At 39.7% G+C, this 16,984-nt stretch overlaps 2 protein-coding genes across 6 annotated transcripts in view; one reads left to right on the top strand and one right to left on the bottom strand.

The window, feature by feature from the left end:
- Positions 1–890: 890 nt before the first annotated feature.
- FAM229B (family with sequence similarity 229 member B) lies at positions 891–6,764 on the bottom strand. Of its 5 annotated transcripts, none has more exons than XM_072643071.1 (4): positions 6,676–6,764; positions 2,625–2,786; positions 1,708–1,846; positions 891–1,128 (listed from the first exon to the last, which is right to left on the bottom strand). In XM_072643071.1, exons 3-4 carry the CDS (start codon positions 1,830–1,832, stop codon positions 1,011–1,013), a joined length of 243 nt encoding a protein of 80 aa, XP_072499172.1. In that variant the 5' UTR covers positions 1,833–1,846; positions 2,625–2,786; positions 6,676–6,764; the 3' UTR covers positions 891–1,010. The 5 variants fall into 5 exon arrangements, with proteins under 5 accessions (XP_072499172.1, XP_072499173.1, XP_072499174.1 ...); XM_072643072.1 differs by having other exon boundaries at positions 2,625–2,783; positions 6,676–6,763; XM_072643073.1 differs by lacking the exon at positions 6,676–6,764 and adding an exon at positions 3,464–3,523.
- The window catches only part of TUBE1 (tubulin epsilon 1), a 32,673-nt gene continuing 21,285 nt past the window's right edge, over positions 5,597–16,984 (top strand). The window contains exons 1-4 of the mRNA XM_072643070.1: positions 5,597–7,014; positions 7,131–7,204; positions 11,571–11,623; positions 13,191–13,248. Of these exons, the coding sequence (XP_072499171.1) occupies positions 6,543–7,014; positions 7,131–7,204; positions 11,571–11,623; positions 13,191–13,248 (657 nt within the window). The 5' untranslated portion in view covers positions 5,597–6,542. The remainder of the gene's footprint in view (positions 7,015–7,130; positions 7,205–11,570; positions 11,624–13,190; positions 13,249–16,984) is intronic.

Here is a 16,984-nt window from a genome sequence, read left to right as displayed (position 1 = left end):
TCTATTTTTAAGGAAACCTTAACCCCCCTTCTTTTTGGCTCTCTTTTCCTTATCTTCAAGCCTGTTCCCCATTTTTCCATACACATTCCATTACCTCCTTTTTTAGTTTGAAGAATGTTGATTAGTTCTTTTTTCTTGTTATTATCTAGCTAATTTAATTCTTCCCCTTTTCCCCCCTCTCAATTAAGTAGTCTATTAGAATTCCCCTTTCTCTCCTCTTCAACCTATTTGAAATTTTTAAATTTTCATTTTCCACATCTTCTTTTAGAAAGGCTTTCTGTCACTCTATTATTAATCTTCCCTTTCTATTCTAGACTTTTGTTCTTTGATTAATGGTCCTGATACTTAGTCGTTATTCTCTATATTCCTCATGGCTCAAAAGTGTTTAAGTTTTCTTCCTCCTGGATCTCTGGTAACTTCAGCCTTTTTTTTCCTTCTTTTCTGACTCCTTCTTTGATGGCAGCTTTCCTAAGGGCTGGATCTCAGAATCTCAGCCTTCTCTCTCATTCTAAGCAACTGAGTTTTGGGGGGATGAAAAATGGCCCCCATTTGGATGCTAAGCACTTTTCCTCAGGCTTAGTGGAGTGTCAAAGCCACACGTGTCCTATTCCCTGTTACTCAATTTTCTGGCCAAGCTCTCGTTATAAAATTTAATTGAAGAACAGACCAAAAATAACATGGAAAAAACTATCCAGAGCAGGCAGGAGCTGAGATGCAATTATCTCAGCACACTGATGCCATCAATTTAGTATAATTTATCATAGTAGTATCATAGTATCGTATCATTTCCTTTCATGTAGATAACAATTGACTATATATTGTCCCTATTGTTTATTAGGCATTTCTTCTCTTTTCCCACCAATAATAAATGACAAGTGAAAACCACTACGAACATCCAAAGGTGTCACCACTTTTATTTGTTTACCAGATCATAAAATGATACTGGCCCATTACCTTGACCTACTCAAACCTCTACAAAAGCCTTATGATGATCTTCACCAAAGGAGCGGCTATTTAGGATGCATTTCCTTGCTGCTCTGAGCAGGTGGTTTTCTCATTGTCGCATAAAGATTGACAGGAACATCAGTGATTGTCAGACAGTGACTTCCAGGGCATCTTCGAAGTTGCCTACATAACAGGGAAAATGACATCTATTTAGTCGCCTATCAAGAAATGATATTATGAAGTGCTAAAATCTAACTATTCATCCTCCTTTCTTAAATCAATTTCTTTAAATGCTACTGGGGAATTATGTAACACTGATGAGGCAAAAATCAGACTTGCATTCCAGCAAAACCATAGCTATTGCTACCCATTTTAATCACAGGAAACTGATTTTAAAAAAAGACAGACTTCCAGCTGTTAATTTATAAAGCCATCTTATGGTCCCCAAATGGCAATAAAATATGTGTGGGATGTACATATAGGCGCTTCCATGGGTATGCATTTTATATCTTTTAAAAGTCATTCCAAAATCATTTCATTTAAACAGTTAAGATATCCAGGGAAAGTTCCAAAACTGAGCATAATATTCCATATAATATATTAATCCTCTTTACACTACCTCTAATGAGCTACTAAATTAATGATGATTAAATTTTTTAAGTTTTCCTTTGTCCTACCAACATTTAGATATTATGATGACATTAATCAGAGTTCAAATTTGCACTGTAACACATATATTTTTGGCAGAATCACTAAGTTTACCTGGTTGGTGGAGTCTCTTTCCTATACCATGCAGTACTGGAGCTCAGGCCAGGTTCAGGACCAATTGAAGAATCTCCTCCTTCCACTGGAAACCTCCTTGGCTGAGTACCAAACCGAAAAGGCATAATTCACTGAAAACCTAAATTAGAAATTAAAAGAGAAAACACATACTGGCCTTTTGTCCTTTTAAACTTCTATAATTTGTATTATAGGCATGACAGAATCTATAACTCATAAATTTATACCTCTTATCTATAACTGTCAGTTGTCTACATGTATCCTTATTTCAGTTCCAATGACAAGCAATCACTATCATAAATGAGAGTCAACTCTAAGACTAACAAAACCTAAGTTCCCATAAGCTATAATGCAATGTGCCTTTAAATGTCATTTATAAATAATTCACATCATAGATCCTTGAAAATTTCTCCCTATTTATCCTAGCTTTTCTTCAAGGCCTACCTCCAAAGCTTTTCTAAATGCCTGATTGCTCCCTCCTCTGATTCCTATAATATTTTCTCTGCCCTGTATTTGTCACTCAACCTATACTTGTATTATTGCTTCTCTTTTAATGTGTATATGTTGTTCATCAAACTAAATTTTAAGTCCCTTTTGGGCCAATGGTCTATTATACTTCTTTGTATCCCTAGAACCTAAAACCTAGTAAATATTTTGTTATTGATGATGATGATGACAATGATGATGAACTAAAATTATTAAAGTTTAAGGGTTTAAAATTTTTTTAATGCACAAAGATTTTAGGGATGCCCTCCAGTTGCTACATACCCAGTGAAAAGCTGTATTCTTCCATGGCTTAAGAAAAGTTTTCCAGCTAGGTAAGTTCAAGAATGATATGTCTTTTTTGAAGGGAGTAAAACATGGTTTTGGCTAACTAAGCCAAAGATACATACACTTACCAAAATAAGTGAAGTCTGATTCCTGTAGAGGCTAAATAAATCAAATGCTTCTACTCTCCTTCCATAGGAGGATGGAATGTGCCAAAGGAAGGCTGGTCGAATGAGCCAGTGACACCCAGAAATTATGACATCAGAGAATTCTTTCACATAGTTTCCTACCTGCTAAAGAATAGAAGTTTTCATTCTGAATTCATGATGGGAGCATTAAACTGAAAAGATTTCTGTTTAGAGCTAATTGCCCTTAAAAATTTGGTTTGAGTTTTGTTATCCTTCACTTGTTTGTTTCTCAAATATTGTAGAATAGGGAAAGGACCAAACAAGACTAAGGCCATTATCAGATAAACAGGACTATCATCTAAATCTGTGTTCCAGATCTTAATTCTTTCAATTAACACAAAAATAAATACATGACTTCATATCCCAGTCTTCCTGCTTCTTTTCAGGTCTTTCCCTGCCTAATGACCCAAATCATAATCTCCTCACCCCACTTCCCACATGTCTGCAATTTCCCAAACCCCACATGAAATCAAGCAAGATCTGAAATTTCAACTTACATAGTATAGATGAGAAACTTCTTCCAGTACACTCACTAATCTTAAAGATATTTATTAAAGCCCCAAAATTTTCAGAATTAATCTATTTAACTCTTAAAAACAAATACTGCAGCTAAAGCAAACCATTTTTTCAGAACACATGAGAACTGAACTTTCCGATGCATAATCCAAGTTAAAGATTATCTTAATCAAAATTTTCAGATTAAGTTTTTTATGTTCTCATTTTTCTTATTTTCACATGACCTGTTATAGGAAACTCATCTTACTCAAGCTGCTCAGTCTTACCTCCACTTTCTTTCTGGGTTAGGAGCTTGACATGTGTGAGCAAGTTAACCACAAGTCTGGTTGGCTGTGGAAAAAAACCACCTGACTATGTAATAATAGTCCAGATAAACTGAGATCACTGAAGGCCATTGTTAGCTAATGCATTGGTCTATCCTAAATACTAAATCCTTATACTGACTGGCAACATTTTCAGTGGTTTGTATAACTAGGAAATTATAGTTAAAAGTATAAAAACAAGCTTTTTGTGGAAGATATTTTTTCACTTTCTGCTCATTCCAACACTACACTGATCAATGTACTTTAACAATATCAGCAACAATTAAGCAATGTTTTGACATAATTATTTTCTATCTGATTTCAGAAATTTCAAATGAAAGATATTAAAAAAAGTATGAATCAATCATTACTTAAACTATCTTTTCTGAACTCCCTACAAGAGGCTCTAACTAAGTCATTCTATTCCAACAAAGAACTGGAAATTTAGGCATTTGAGCACAGGCAAAGAAGGGAATAGAAACACAACATGAATCTTGAACTAGATTTCTTCTAGTCAAACCTCATTTTATACATGAAGAAACTGAGGCTCTCCACAGTAGTTCTCATGGTTTTTGCAGCAACACAATCTTCCTTTTTTAACCCTTCAAACATTTTAAATTTTCTAAACATTCTAAATTTTTGTTTAATGTCTACTAAAAAATTTTAAAGAGTAGAAAATGATAAGGCTAATAAGCAAAAAAGCCTTCTTAACTGTACTTATGATTTCATTAGTATATGGAACTCCCAGGGAAGAAAAATCCTCGACCAAAGCAGATCTGCAGCTGCTCAGTAACTTAATGGTTTTAAAGAATTATCTGGGATTGTAAAAGTTTAAATGATTTGTTCAGTTATATTGGCAACAATGTATCAGATGTAGAATCTGTAACATTCTGACTCTGAAGTCATCTTTATATCATCCACACTGCCTCTCTTAATCAATAAATACACCAACTAAAATGTATTTATTATTACTACTTGCCAGGCACCGGGCTGAATGCTGGGAATAAAACTATAACACATTCCCTATTCACAAACAGCTTACATTCTACTGGGAGAAACCGCTTATTCCCCCACCAAAAAAAAAAAAAAAGTTGCAGAAAAGTGAAGCCTCTTTAATCTCATCTAATTTCCCTTTTCATTTTAAATAAATGTGAAACATTGACTGTTGGATGCTGCGGATGCTTCAGAGGTGAAAATACAATAGGAAATCATCAGTAGCTATGTTTTATTTATTAAATGAATACTGTTTTGTTTGGCTTTAAAATATGTAAAACTGATTCTTATGAAAACAATGACAGACAAAATCAAAACACAAACACAAAAGAAATGAAAAAAATAGCATAACTGAAACCTATGAGTGTGACAAAAAAGACTCCCCCCTTTTGTTACTGTTACCTAGAATAATTAAAATGTAAATAAGAGATAAAAAATGATGAGTCACTACTCATCTTACAGCAGTAATGTAGAGGACTAAGAGAAGCACTTATTGGATTTTTTGAGCAACAGATGGTTAATAACGTTTTTGGGGCCAATATCACAGAGTGTGAATTTCCTATAATTACATGCTAGATAAAACATCAATTAAGACACTGAATCATCACAAAAGGATGACACACTTTTCCAGCATTATAATGTAAAGAAACTGTAATAAGCCAAAAACAAAAACAAAAAAACCCATGAAATTCTCCAGGGGGAAATGGTTAAAAGTTGATTTTTTAAAAATTGGGAAAAAAAAAAAGTGGTTTAAGGGATATAAAAAGTGTATATCTATATATTTATGTATGTATTCCAAAGAGATTTCTTGAAAATATTTTCAAATTCTGCACAATACAAAATCTCAGCAAGTCTTGCACTATGAGAAGAATTCAATGAATACTAGTTGCATCTGTTAATTCACATTAAAGTATAGACTTTAATGGGGAGAGAGAAGGAAACTACAGCAAATTTCCAAGGATACAACCATATTAACCACCTTGACAGCAAGCTTTCTTTTCATTCTATCTGTATGTGCAATGGTAAGCGTGGCAAGGTTCTCTCTACCACCCACACCTCTGTTGCAGAAGGATATAAAGCAGAAATCTAGATTTTCTTTTTTTACACCATGTACTTACTTCCTGCATCAGTTAAATTTTAAGATTTTAATTCTTCACCAAGTTGCCAATAATATTCATGAAGAGTTCTAAACATTAGTTTAGGTGCAGTTCTTGATCACTGGGCTTCAGATGACAAATATGGAATAACAAGACAGCTCTACCCCATCGCTGAAGGTATTCCTAAAAGTCCCCATCAAAATCACTTGATCCAATACCATATCACCTTTAGCATGAATTTTTCAAGATGACCATCATCATCATCATCCTATTTCATAGTTTTAAAAACACTTTCACATACATATTTCCTCTCTACAATAACCCAGGAGGTAGGCTGGGTTGAGTATTATTATCTCCATTTTATTGATGAGGAGACTCTCTCAAAGAGGGTCAGTTTGTCCAAAGTTATATAGTTTTAAGCGGTTAGCAGAACTAGGAGGATTAGCTCTCAATTTAATGCTTTTTTCCACTCCATACTGCCTTCTATTTTTGACAAATCTGTTCTTGCTTTCATCCGCTAAACTTAGGCGGAGGGTTCTGCCTTTAGAGAAATTTTGAAGCTCTCAGTACCAAAACAGACCCAGACCGTTTTACAGAGTTAAACAGGGCTAGAACTACTAACTGATCGTGCCTACCTGGAGGGATCAGAGGAGGTGGCACCCTACTGGATTAAACCCGAGCCCCCATATTGTTTCATGGGTTTAGACCCACGAGGGCAGCCGCCTCCACCTCAGGAGTACCCCTATGTGCCCAAATAAACGCAGGGCAAGGCACCCCGCTCCCGGAAGGGTAGGATTTGACTCTCCTCTCCGCGACCCTCTAGTACCAGTCCCTCTGCTCGCTGACACCCATGCCCCCACCCCCAGACCCCAGGGCCTGCGGTCGGTCAGTCTGCTTCAAGGTCCTCGTCCACGGGCGCCGGCTAGGGACACAAGCCGCCCGGGCTGGGGCTAATGGAAACCCTTTCGGGGAAGGGGGTGGCCGCGGTGGGAGACGCCCTTCCCCGCCGCCCAAGGCGGGGCGATGCCGTGGACAAGGAGCAGCAGGGGACGGACGCTGTCCACCAACCCCACAATCTTGAATTACCCGCTGGTGCGGGCTCCGGAAACCTCAGACACTCCGACTTAGTCGTTGAGGGCGCCGCGACTGGAAGTCGAGCGGGGGGACGCGCGGCTGGTCGCTATGGCAACATCGGGGACGCAGGCGCCCTCGAGCCCGCTTCCGTTACTCAGGCCACACCCCCACCCCGGCCGGCGGCGCGAGGCGCAGGCGCGAGCTGGGCCCCAGAAAGAAAGCAGACAGCGTTGCTGCTGACTGTTGAACGGCCGGCAGGGTGTCCGCGGGCCCGGGATCCCGGCTCGGGGGCTGGCGCGAGCGGCCGAGGCTGCAGGAGCGGGCGCATGGCCCAGTCTGTCGTAGTGCAAGGTGAGCTGCTGCGGGGGGGCGGGGGGGCGGAGGAGGAGGAGGAGCCTCCCGAAACGGCCTCGTAGCCCTCGTTGTCTCGTACTAACGTCCTGTTCTCTTTCTGTGCCCGCCTGCAGTCGGCCAGTGTGGGAACCAGATTGGCCGCTGCTTCTGGGATCTGGCCCTGAGGGAGCACGCGGCTGTCAACAAGGTAGGACAGCGGGATGTCCCTCCCGCGTGCCGGACCCCTCCGCAGCTTCGCGACTCCTCCCCCAGCCTGCTCCCTTCCCCCATTCTCCTCCCCAGCCCGCTCCCCTCCCCCCATTCTCCTCCCCCAGCCCGCTCCCCTCCCCCATTCTCCTCCCCAGCCCGCTCCCCTCCCCCCATTCTCCTCCCCCAGCCCGCTCCCCTCCCCCATTCTCCTCCCCAGCCCGCTCCCCTCCCCCCATTCTCCTCCCCCAGCCCGCTCCCCTCCCCCATTCTCCTCCCCAGCCCGCTCCCCTCCCCCCATTCTCCTCCCCCAGCCCGCTCCCCTCCCCCATTCTCCTCCCCAGCCCGCTCCCCTCCCCCCATTCTCCTCCCCCAGCCCGCTCCCCTCCCCCATTCTCCTCCCCCAGCCCGCTCCCCTCCCCCATTCTCCAGCCCCTGCCCGCTCCCCTCCCCCATTCTCCTCCCCCAGCCCGCTCCCCTCCCCCATTCTCCTCCCCCAGCCCGCTCCCCTCCCCCATTCTCCAGCCCCTGCCCGCTCCCCTCCCCCATTCTCCTCCCCCAGCCCGCTCCCCTCCCCCCATTCTCCTCCCCCAGCCCGCTCCCCTCCCCCATTCTCCTCCCCAGCCCGCTCCCCTCCCCCCATTCTCCTCCCCCAGCCCGCTCCCCTCCCCCATTCTCCTCCCCCAGCCCGCTCCCCTCCCCCATTCTCCAGCCCCTGCCCGCTCCCCTCCCCCATTCTCCTCCCCAGCCCGCTCCCCTCCCCCATTCTCCTCCCCCAGCCCGCTCCCCTCCCCCATTCTCCTCCCCAGGCCGCTCCCCTCCCCCATTCTCCAGCCCCTGCCTGCTCCCCTCCCCCATTCTCCTCCCCAGGCTGCTCCCCTCCTCCATCTCCTCCCCACTCCGTGTCCCCATATCCTCTCCCCATCCCCTATCTAACCACCCTTTCCTCATCTATCTAACCCCTCTTCCCACCTTCTTCCCCCCATGTTCTTCCTTCATCCTTCCCTCATCCTCCCTAGGCCTGTCCCTGAAAGACAGAAGTTCCTGCTTGTTTTCTGTGCCCCTCTCTGATCAAAGGATCCAAAACCACTGAATAACCAGTAAACATTTATGAAGTGCCTTCTTCTAGTCGTTGTGCCAAGTTCTGGGGACGCAAAAAGAGGCAAAAAACATGCCCTGCCTTCAGTGAGCTTACATTCTAATGGGGGAGACAGTGTTGAAACAAAGATACGTACATAGATATAGATATATATGTATATATGTATAAAGCAAACTATAATCAGAATAGATAGGAAATAATTATCAGAGGGAAAACACTAGAATTAAGAGGGGTTGGAGAAACCTTCTAGTAATAATATTAATTATTAACATTTATGGGGTGATTAAGTCTTGGCAAGTAGATTTGCATGCAATATCTAATTTGATTCTTTTACATAAATGCTATTATCCTTGTTTGAAGCCAAAGAACCTAGGTTCATATTCTGCTTTTGATAAATGTGTGGTCTTGAGCAAGTCATTTTTAAACACCTTAGACCTCAGTTTCCCCATATGTAAAATGAGGGGACTGGACTAGACTGTAGCTTCTGAGGTCCCTTCCAACTCTAAATCTCTGGTAAACCTAAGGTTAAGTAGCAGTTAACCCATAGTCACATGGGGCAGTTATATGACACAGAGGATAGATAGAGTGCCAGACCTGGCATCTTCCTGAGTTGAAATACAGCCTCAGGTACTTAGGTATGTGACCCTGGACAAGTCACTGAACCCTGTTTGCCTCTGTCTCCATCTGTAAAATAAGCTAAAGAAGGAAATGATATACACCTTGGTATCTTTGCCAAGAAAACTTCAGGGTCTCAAGTGGAAGAACATAGTACATACTTGATAAGTGTTGATTGTATCAAACTGAATGTCTCCATTTAGTGTCCTAGATGAGAAGAATAAGGCAGGGTAGTGCAATGTTAATGGGATAATAAGATCTTCCCTGAGTATTAATAGGACTTAGGTGGAACCCATTGCAGGAGAGACTTTTATAAGGAGGAGATTGCTTAAGAGGAGCCTTGCTTGTAGAAAAGCTTCCACATTTTTTGGTACTAAGTTGATTAGGCACTGAGTCGTAAAGATTGTGATGCCTTCTTGCTCTGAGTAGCGTATAAATACTTTAAACTGGTATTTCTCATTGGGGGCTCACTTATCAGAAGGACATTGTGATTCCCTGGTCAAGATGTTCAGATCTTCCCCTCCTCCTCCCCCACTGCTCAGATGTAAAAGTCTCTTGATCCAAGTGATATATGTGAAGTGTATAGCAATATTGCTTTGATTCAGGCAGTCAGAACCCTGTCTGTTGATCTTTATGCTAATTTCTTCGCTTCTATTTTCTCTTGACATTCATGGGGCTTTTCTCCTGAATTAGTGAATGCAATTAAAGAAAATCATTGACCTCTTAAAATTTGCTTTCCTTTAAGAAAAGCAGACCCAAGAACTTGTGCTAGCAGGTCATCCTGGGTGTGCTAGTGTGCTTGCTGTTACAGGCAGAAATAGAGAAGTTGGTAGGAAGAGAATCTAAAAAGTAGTGTCATTGAATCAGACTCTTACAGGAATTTTAACATCAATGTTAAATTTTGAGAAGTGGGATGATGATAGTAACAGTAATTATAATACCTAATACTTACAGAGCTTAGTATGTGTCACACATTGTACTAAGTGCTTTACAATTATATCATTGAAGTCATTCCCCAATTGATAAATGGTCAAAGAATATGAACAGGCAGTTTTCAGAGGAAGAAATTAAAACTATCTATAGTCATATGAAAAAATGCTCTAAATCACTCCTGACTAGAGAAATGCAAATCAAAACAGTTCTGAGGTACCACATCACACCTGTCAGATTGGCTAACATGACAGAACAGGAAAATGATAAATGTTGTAGGATAGAAGATAGAAGATGTAGATAGATAGATAGAAGATGTAGGAGAGTTGGAACACTTTGTTGGTGGAGCTGTGAGTTGATCCAGCCATTCTGGAGAGCAATTTGGAACTATGCCCAAAGGTCTACAAATGTGCATACCCTTTGACCCAGCAATATCACTTCTAGGGCTCTATCTCCCCAAGAGATCATAAAAATGGAAAAGGGTCCCACATGTACAAAAACATTTATAGCAGCACTCTTTGTGGTGGCCAAAAACTGGAAATCAAGGGATGTCCATCAATTGGGGAATGGCTGAATAAATTATGGTACATGGATGTAATGGAATGCTATTGTGCTATAAGAAATGATGAACAGGAAGACTTCAGAGAGGCCTGGAAAGATTTATATGATCTGATGCTGAGCGAAAGGAGCAGAACCAGAAGAACTTTGTACACAGCAACAACCACAGTGCGTGAGGATTTTTTCTAGTAGACTTAGAACTTCATTGCAATGCAAGGACTTAAAAAATTCCCAGTGGTCTTTTAAGACAAAATGCCTTCCACATCCATAGAAAGAACTATGGAATTCAGTCACAGATTGTAGCAGATCATTTTGGTTTGTTATATGATTTCTCCCATTCATTTTAATTCTATACAACATATGACTGGTGTAAATGTATTTAATAGGAATGTATGTGTAGAACCTATATAAAATTGTATGACATATTGGGGAGGAAGGGGGGAGATGAGAGGGAAGGAGAGAAAGAAAAGAGGTTGTATGGTCATGATTGTGGAATACTGAAAATAAATAAATTAAAAATTAAAAAAAAGCAAAACAATTATATCATTTGATCCCTACAACAAACCTAGCAAGTAGGAGCTATTATTATCCTCTTTTTACAGATGAGGAAACTGAGGCAGACAGTGGTAATTGACTTACCCAGGATCATGCAACTAATAAGTATCCGAAGTAGTATTTGAACTCAGGTCTTCCTGATTCCAGAACTCTATCCATTGTGTCATCTAGGTGCCCAAGGATGAGAACTAGAATTAGACTATTAAACTTGGCAATTAGGAGATTATTAGTAGTACTTCCTCTCTTTCCATCTGCACATTATTTGGGCACAGGTGATATAGTTCACCAAAGCAGATTGATTCCTATTTTAATTCATGTTGCAACATAAACTTCTGAAGTTAGAAGAGAAAACCTTCTCTCTGGATTGTACTCCTTTAGGAAGAGGAGTCAGGTTCTTCTTTCATGAATTTAGAAAATGCTGATCTTAAATTTATAAGTTGGAAAACAAGTGTAAATGTTTTTGATATTTTTTCTTGAGAATTCAGCGCCTATTATAAACTGTTGTTGCCTAATGATTGGTTATCATTTAAAACTTTGAAAAACTTCTTGGGTGGGAGTATAGAACCTTTAAAATAGTTATACTTACATGACTTTTTTTTTTAATTTTTAGAAAGGAATTTATGATGACTCACTGAGGGGCTTTTTTAGAAATGTGGATACTAGGTAAGATGTATCTTGTTTATTTCAAATTCATCAGAATATTTGATGAGTCAGTGAGTATCTTGTCCCTAGGTTGGGATCACAGCATAGTTTATAGTACATGAACTTAATTCAAAAGTTCTCACAACTCTGTATTCTGAGGGATTGCAAAGTCATGCCTTCTGTAGGCATCTTGTACACTCTTCAGTACATTAATGTAGGTTGGGATGGTTAAGCTTACAAGAGTATGTGCTTTGTAGGTGGACCAAGGATTAAATATAATGTATATAAGACAGAAGGCTTCAAATGTACTAACCCCCATTTGTTCCATTTTTGCAACCCATCCTACCCAATAGTTACAGAGTTTATGCTTGCAAGCTTTTATCAAGAGAAGTAAAAGAAGATTAGCTACCCAACTCCGACTTCCACCCTGAATAGTATGGAACACCTCCCACTTAAAGTATGTCACAACAAAACCCAGAAATCAAGAATTTTAAGACCAGGGGAACCTTAGCTGAAGTGGCATGTGTTCTTGTCTAGTAGTTTCATTTCAAATATTTATTATGCATGGAGTACATGCACATATACAAGAGCACTGTATTCAGTTAGTCATCATCAATAAACATTTATTAAGCATCCACTATGTTCCAGGCACATAGTCAGGGCCAAAGAAGAAGAACCAGAACATCCAAAAGCAGTCCATTCTTATCAAGTAAGTGTTCCCGGAGTTCAGTGGACTGAAGAGCTCTTCCTAGGGTGGCATTGATTCATCACAGACAAGATTTCTAGGTTAGACCCCTGACTTGGACCATCCCACTGACAGAAGTATTTTGCCCAGGTTGCAACTATCCTCTATTTTTAGTAACAATTTTTAGAAGTTTAGTAGTCATTTTGAGAATACTTGAAAAACATAATGGTCAAGAAAAGAGGGACTTGAGAGCAGTGGAATTTAAGATAAGTCCCCCAAATCATGCACTGTGTATACCTCTAAAAATTGAGTAAAACCAAAATACTTTGTACAACAATAGCAAGATGTATCAGTTGCCAAAACTGCTCATATACTGGGCCTTGGTGATTTCATTGCTAGAATTTCTTAAAATGTCATTAAAGTTTCAACCTATACAAGAATATTTATGGCAATTTCGAGCAAAACTCTGGTGAGGCATCTCACTTCTCAAGGTCAGACAAAGGGAGACTGTAGCTTTTAAGTTACACACAAGTTGCTGATCTCCTTTGATGAAGGGAGTTTCTTTACCAGGAGTTCCTTCCCACCCCACCCCATCCCCATTGATGAAATCTCAGTTTTGGACCAATAAATATTAATACTAATATCCATAATTTTCTATGCTTCCCTATACATGGGTATGTTGGCAGAATGATATATTAAATGTATCATTTATATACATAGATTTTAAGTAAACATTTAGTTCAGATAAATTTTTTTGTCCAGCTTAATTTATTCGTAATGATTTAACATTTCATATTCCTTTACATTCTTTAGAGTTGAAGTTTAATGGATTATGTTACAGTATTGTTTCCTGTTGTCAGTTTTCTATTTTTTCTCAGTAATCTTTTTTTTTTAATCTTTCAGAAGAAATGGTGATGGTGTAGATATTCCCAAAGGAAAGATTTGCTCACTAAAAGCACGAGTAAGATATACATTAAGATTTTTACTTTATGTAGTTTAATGATAGTTATTCTGCTGTATTTGTCTCCCAAATTAAATTTTCTCCATGCCAACTTAAATCAGTAAATCATATAAAGAACATAGAAAGAAATACCCTGTTTGTATGAATGCCAGATGTTGTACCTTAGGCATTTTTTAAGACTTTACTAATTAGTTAACAAATTTCCAGACAGATCAGATGATAAGAAAAGAGTTGTATTAAGAATAAATGTATATATATTTTATGGACGTGTTGCATATAAAAATTTCTTTTTCAAGGCGATTTTGTTCTGCCACCTAGTTACTTTTCCCAGTACAAAATGTAGTTGAAACTTCATAATACAACATAATAATAGTACTTTCTTTTTTGTGGAGGGAGGGCAAGTCCTGTGGTTTCTTTGATATAGGTTTGTAACATCTCGTATGGAAACTCCCTCTCTTGATAGAATTGAATTCATGAGATAACTAAGAGGGTAATAAACTCCCTGAGGTCTCACAGCTAGCTGTATCAGGAGCAGAACTTGAAGTCAGATCTTCCCAACTCCAAGGTCTTCTGTTCACTGTGCCACAGTACCTTTCTTTTTACTTATTTTTCCAATCCTATTTTATCATAATGTTAAGGGAATTTGAAGATCTTCCTTGGGCCTTAATAGGCCCATGTGACCTGCTTTGGCCCAGCCCACAACTTGAGTCCTGTGTAGCCCAAAGTGGGAGGAGGTTGCTGAATGGGTGGAACAGGAAAGGTATAGCAGGAAGACAAAGTGAGATGGTGCTGAGAGAGAGAGGAGGCAGAGCTGAGGCAGAACAGAGCAGTTAGCATGAGTGAGAGAGGGTGGCATTTTGTCTTAAGAGAACTGGTTTATGGGGAGGCCTGACGGAGGGAAGGCTTGGGAATGGCTGTGCTCCCTTTATTGGTAATGTGTACAAGCTTTGCTGTTACTATGGCATTCTGAATAAATATTTTGGTTTCATCTTTGAGGAAGAGAGTTTATATTTTGCAAATTTATCCTGGAAATACACATGCACATCCATAAGCGGCTGCTGTGGGTATCTCATTGGCACTACACTCACACAGTTCAAAATGTTTTCACATACATTATCTCACATGTTTCTTCCAACATTGCTGAGAAAAGAGTAGGACAGGTAATACCATTCCATTTTATAAATGAGAAAACTGAGATTCACTTTCAGTAAGTTGTCTATCTGTGGTCATATAACTAAAATTCAGTCCTTATCTAGTACTCTTTGCCACTCTACACTAGTGCCAAATAATAGCGGTACAATAAAAAGATCACAGGGCCATAGTAATAATATTTTATTCAGTACAGCGAAATTTCATTACTACTGATGATTCATTATAAGTAATGTTTTACTTTGTTTTCTCCCAAGATTTCTTCTCTAACCCTTGCTGTTAGAAAAAAAGATATGAAACACCTGATTTCATTACTCAGCACAAACTTAAGGAAGAACCAGCATGGATTAGATTCATTAGGAACTTCCATCTCACAGATTTCAGTTGAAGTGTTGGCTTTAGAATGTTCCTCTGTGCTAACTAGATTGCTTATCTGTCAGTTCATTAAAAACTCAACAAGTGTTTAATTGAGCATTTACCCATCTCCAATCTTAAGGTACCTCTCCCATTTTCCGTAGTCTCCCAGATATCACTGATTATAGTAATATATGCTATTACTCAAGAAGTCATTCATCTGGGCTGGCTGACTTAAATTCACCTGGCATAGGTAAATGCTTTCTTATATATGATAACTTCTTTTCTTGCTGTCCCTTCCCCATCAGTCACTCTGTCATTTCCAGAATGACAAAAGCCAGTGTTGAAGGAAAACACAGAAATGAATAAGAATTCATCAGCTCTGCTCTTTCTGGCAGTTTTTCTCATGCCATCCACCTCAAGCAAAGGTTCAGTGCCATCTTTGATTTTCCTTTTGTCTCAATTTAGGTTTAAAAAGCAAAAACAAAACTTACTGTTCTTAGCTTTCTTTACCAGCTTCAGCTCATTTTGAGATTTAGTGTTCATGATGTCCTTTTTATTATACTATACCACACTCATATTCGTCTTCGTATTCATTTTGACATATTTCCATCTTCTTTACATTTCTTTTTAAAAATGTAAGGTAATTGGTGTCTTCCCTGTGAATTCACATCTGTTTCTGTAAACAATTCATTTTTTTTTCTCTTCACTACAGTTGTTTCCTTTTTTTGTCTTTAGAATTGCATTGTTTAGCACCCTCAGACCCTCATGGGCTGCCTTCTGGCCAGGATTCCATCAATTTTGTTTTGAGCTGCGGTCCAAAAATTCAAATCTCATTCTTAAACACCATTTTTTTAGCCAACCATTGTTCACTTCCCAGTTTTTTCTTCTGAGTCCCTTGCCATCAGTCAGCAACAAAGGACGAGTAAAACACAATATCTGATCCTCTGGTTTCCAGTTTCTTGCCCCAGACTTTGTTATCATTGGTAATACTTTTCAGGTTCTTACAATTTTATTTGTGCCCACAATAGTCATCAGAGTTGGATAGTTGTTATCTATTATGAAGTCTTGAGAGCTTCTGTTTTGCCTCAGATGTACAGCTTGGGAAGACAAGAGACCTCTCTATGATTATGGAATTGACACATAGTTTCCTCAGTGTCCCTGAATAGTATCATCAGCCCCTACCTACTCTTCTCTTCTTCCTCTGACCTTTACTGAATAATCATATCGAGTAGTTCCTATGACTTTGTTCTTTGGAGGACAAATAGCTTCTTCCTCAGAACATCCCATTGTGTCTTCAGAAGGACTCTCAAGTCTGTTTGTAAGCTCTGATTGTCTAGCTGACTCTTTTTTCTTTACTTTCTTCTCTCTGTAACACTTTTTTTTACTCTCCAGCCTCCTTCACAAGAGTCAGGTTTCTTCTGGTTTACTTCAAATCCCTTTTTGTTCTGCATTGAAACTTCACTTTTGTTTCCTTTAAGTAACACCTTATACTCCTTAATAACAATGTGTAAAGGTACTTTTTTCACATTCCTTCATCTTCTCCTTGAAGATGGTCATCCTACACTTGAACCTGAAAGACAATCACTAGTTTGCAGAAGGAATACAGACATCACAATCCCAATACAAATTACTGTACAGTTTCTTTGACTTTCTATAATTGTTGAGATTTTTAACCTTGTTCTTTTGGACAACTTGTGGATCATGAAAATTTTTGCTTCTTAATAACTTCACATCCCCTCGCAGTTTGCTGTCCTCAGCCTCGATAACTCACCAGCCACATCCACCTCCCTTAATTCTTAGACCCTACTGTTTTACCAATTTGCCCTACCACCAATTTGTTCCTTTACTTTGTCATCTTGTTTTTTTTCCACTAACCTTGCTTTGTCTTTTCAGTTATCTTCTCTTTGCCCTTCTTGAGTCTACCTCTACTGGTTCTACCCTTAATCCTCCTTAATCCTTTTATATTCCCTAATTATCCTTCCCATTTACCCCAGAAGTAATGTTTGGAAATTTTTCTTCAAATTACCCTCAGCTTTCCCCAATTTTGCCAAATTTGAATCTAACAAATTTACCCCCTAATCTAACTTGTGCTTATTCATAGGTAGACTGGTAGAGCAGAAAGAGGGCAGAATTTGGAGTCCCAGAACCCAGAATTTGGAACCCCAACCAAAGGTTGAATCCTAGCTTCAACTTTTCCTATTTAAGTGACCTTTGGGCAAGATACATCTTT

The sequence above is a fragment of the Notamacropus eugenii genome, chromosome 2 (assembly GCF_028372415.1).
Source record: "Notamacropus eugenii isolate mMacEug1 chromosome 2, mMacEug1.pri_v2, whole genome shotgun sequence".
Classification (NCBI taxonomy): Eukaryota; Metazoa; Chordata; class Mammalia; order Diprotodontia; family Macropodidae; genus Notamacropus; species Notamacropus eugenii.
The sequence above is the reverse complement of the archived record's forward strand: the minus strand, read 5'-3'. Positions and strand labels throughout refer to the sequence as shown.

What these genes read in the sequence shown, in the direction of transcription:
- FAM229B (XM_072643071.1), bottom strand. Translation starts at nt 1,832, where the DNA reads ATGCCTTTTCGGTTTGGTACTCAGCCAAGGAGGTTTCCAGTGGAAGGA. An exon ending in AAAGAGACTCCACCAACCAG is followed by an intron (nt 1,129 to 1,707) that starts GTAAACTTAGTG and finishes CCTGTTATGTAG; the next exon opens with GCAACTTCGAAGATGCCCTG.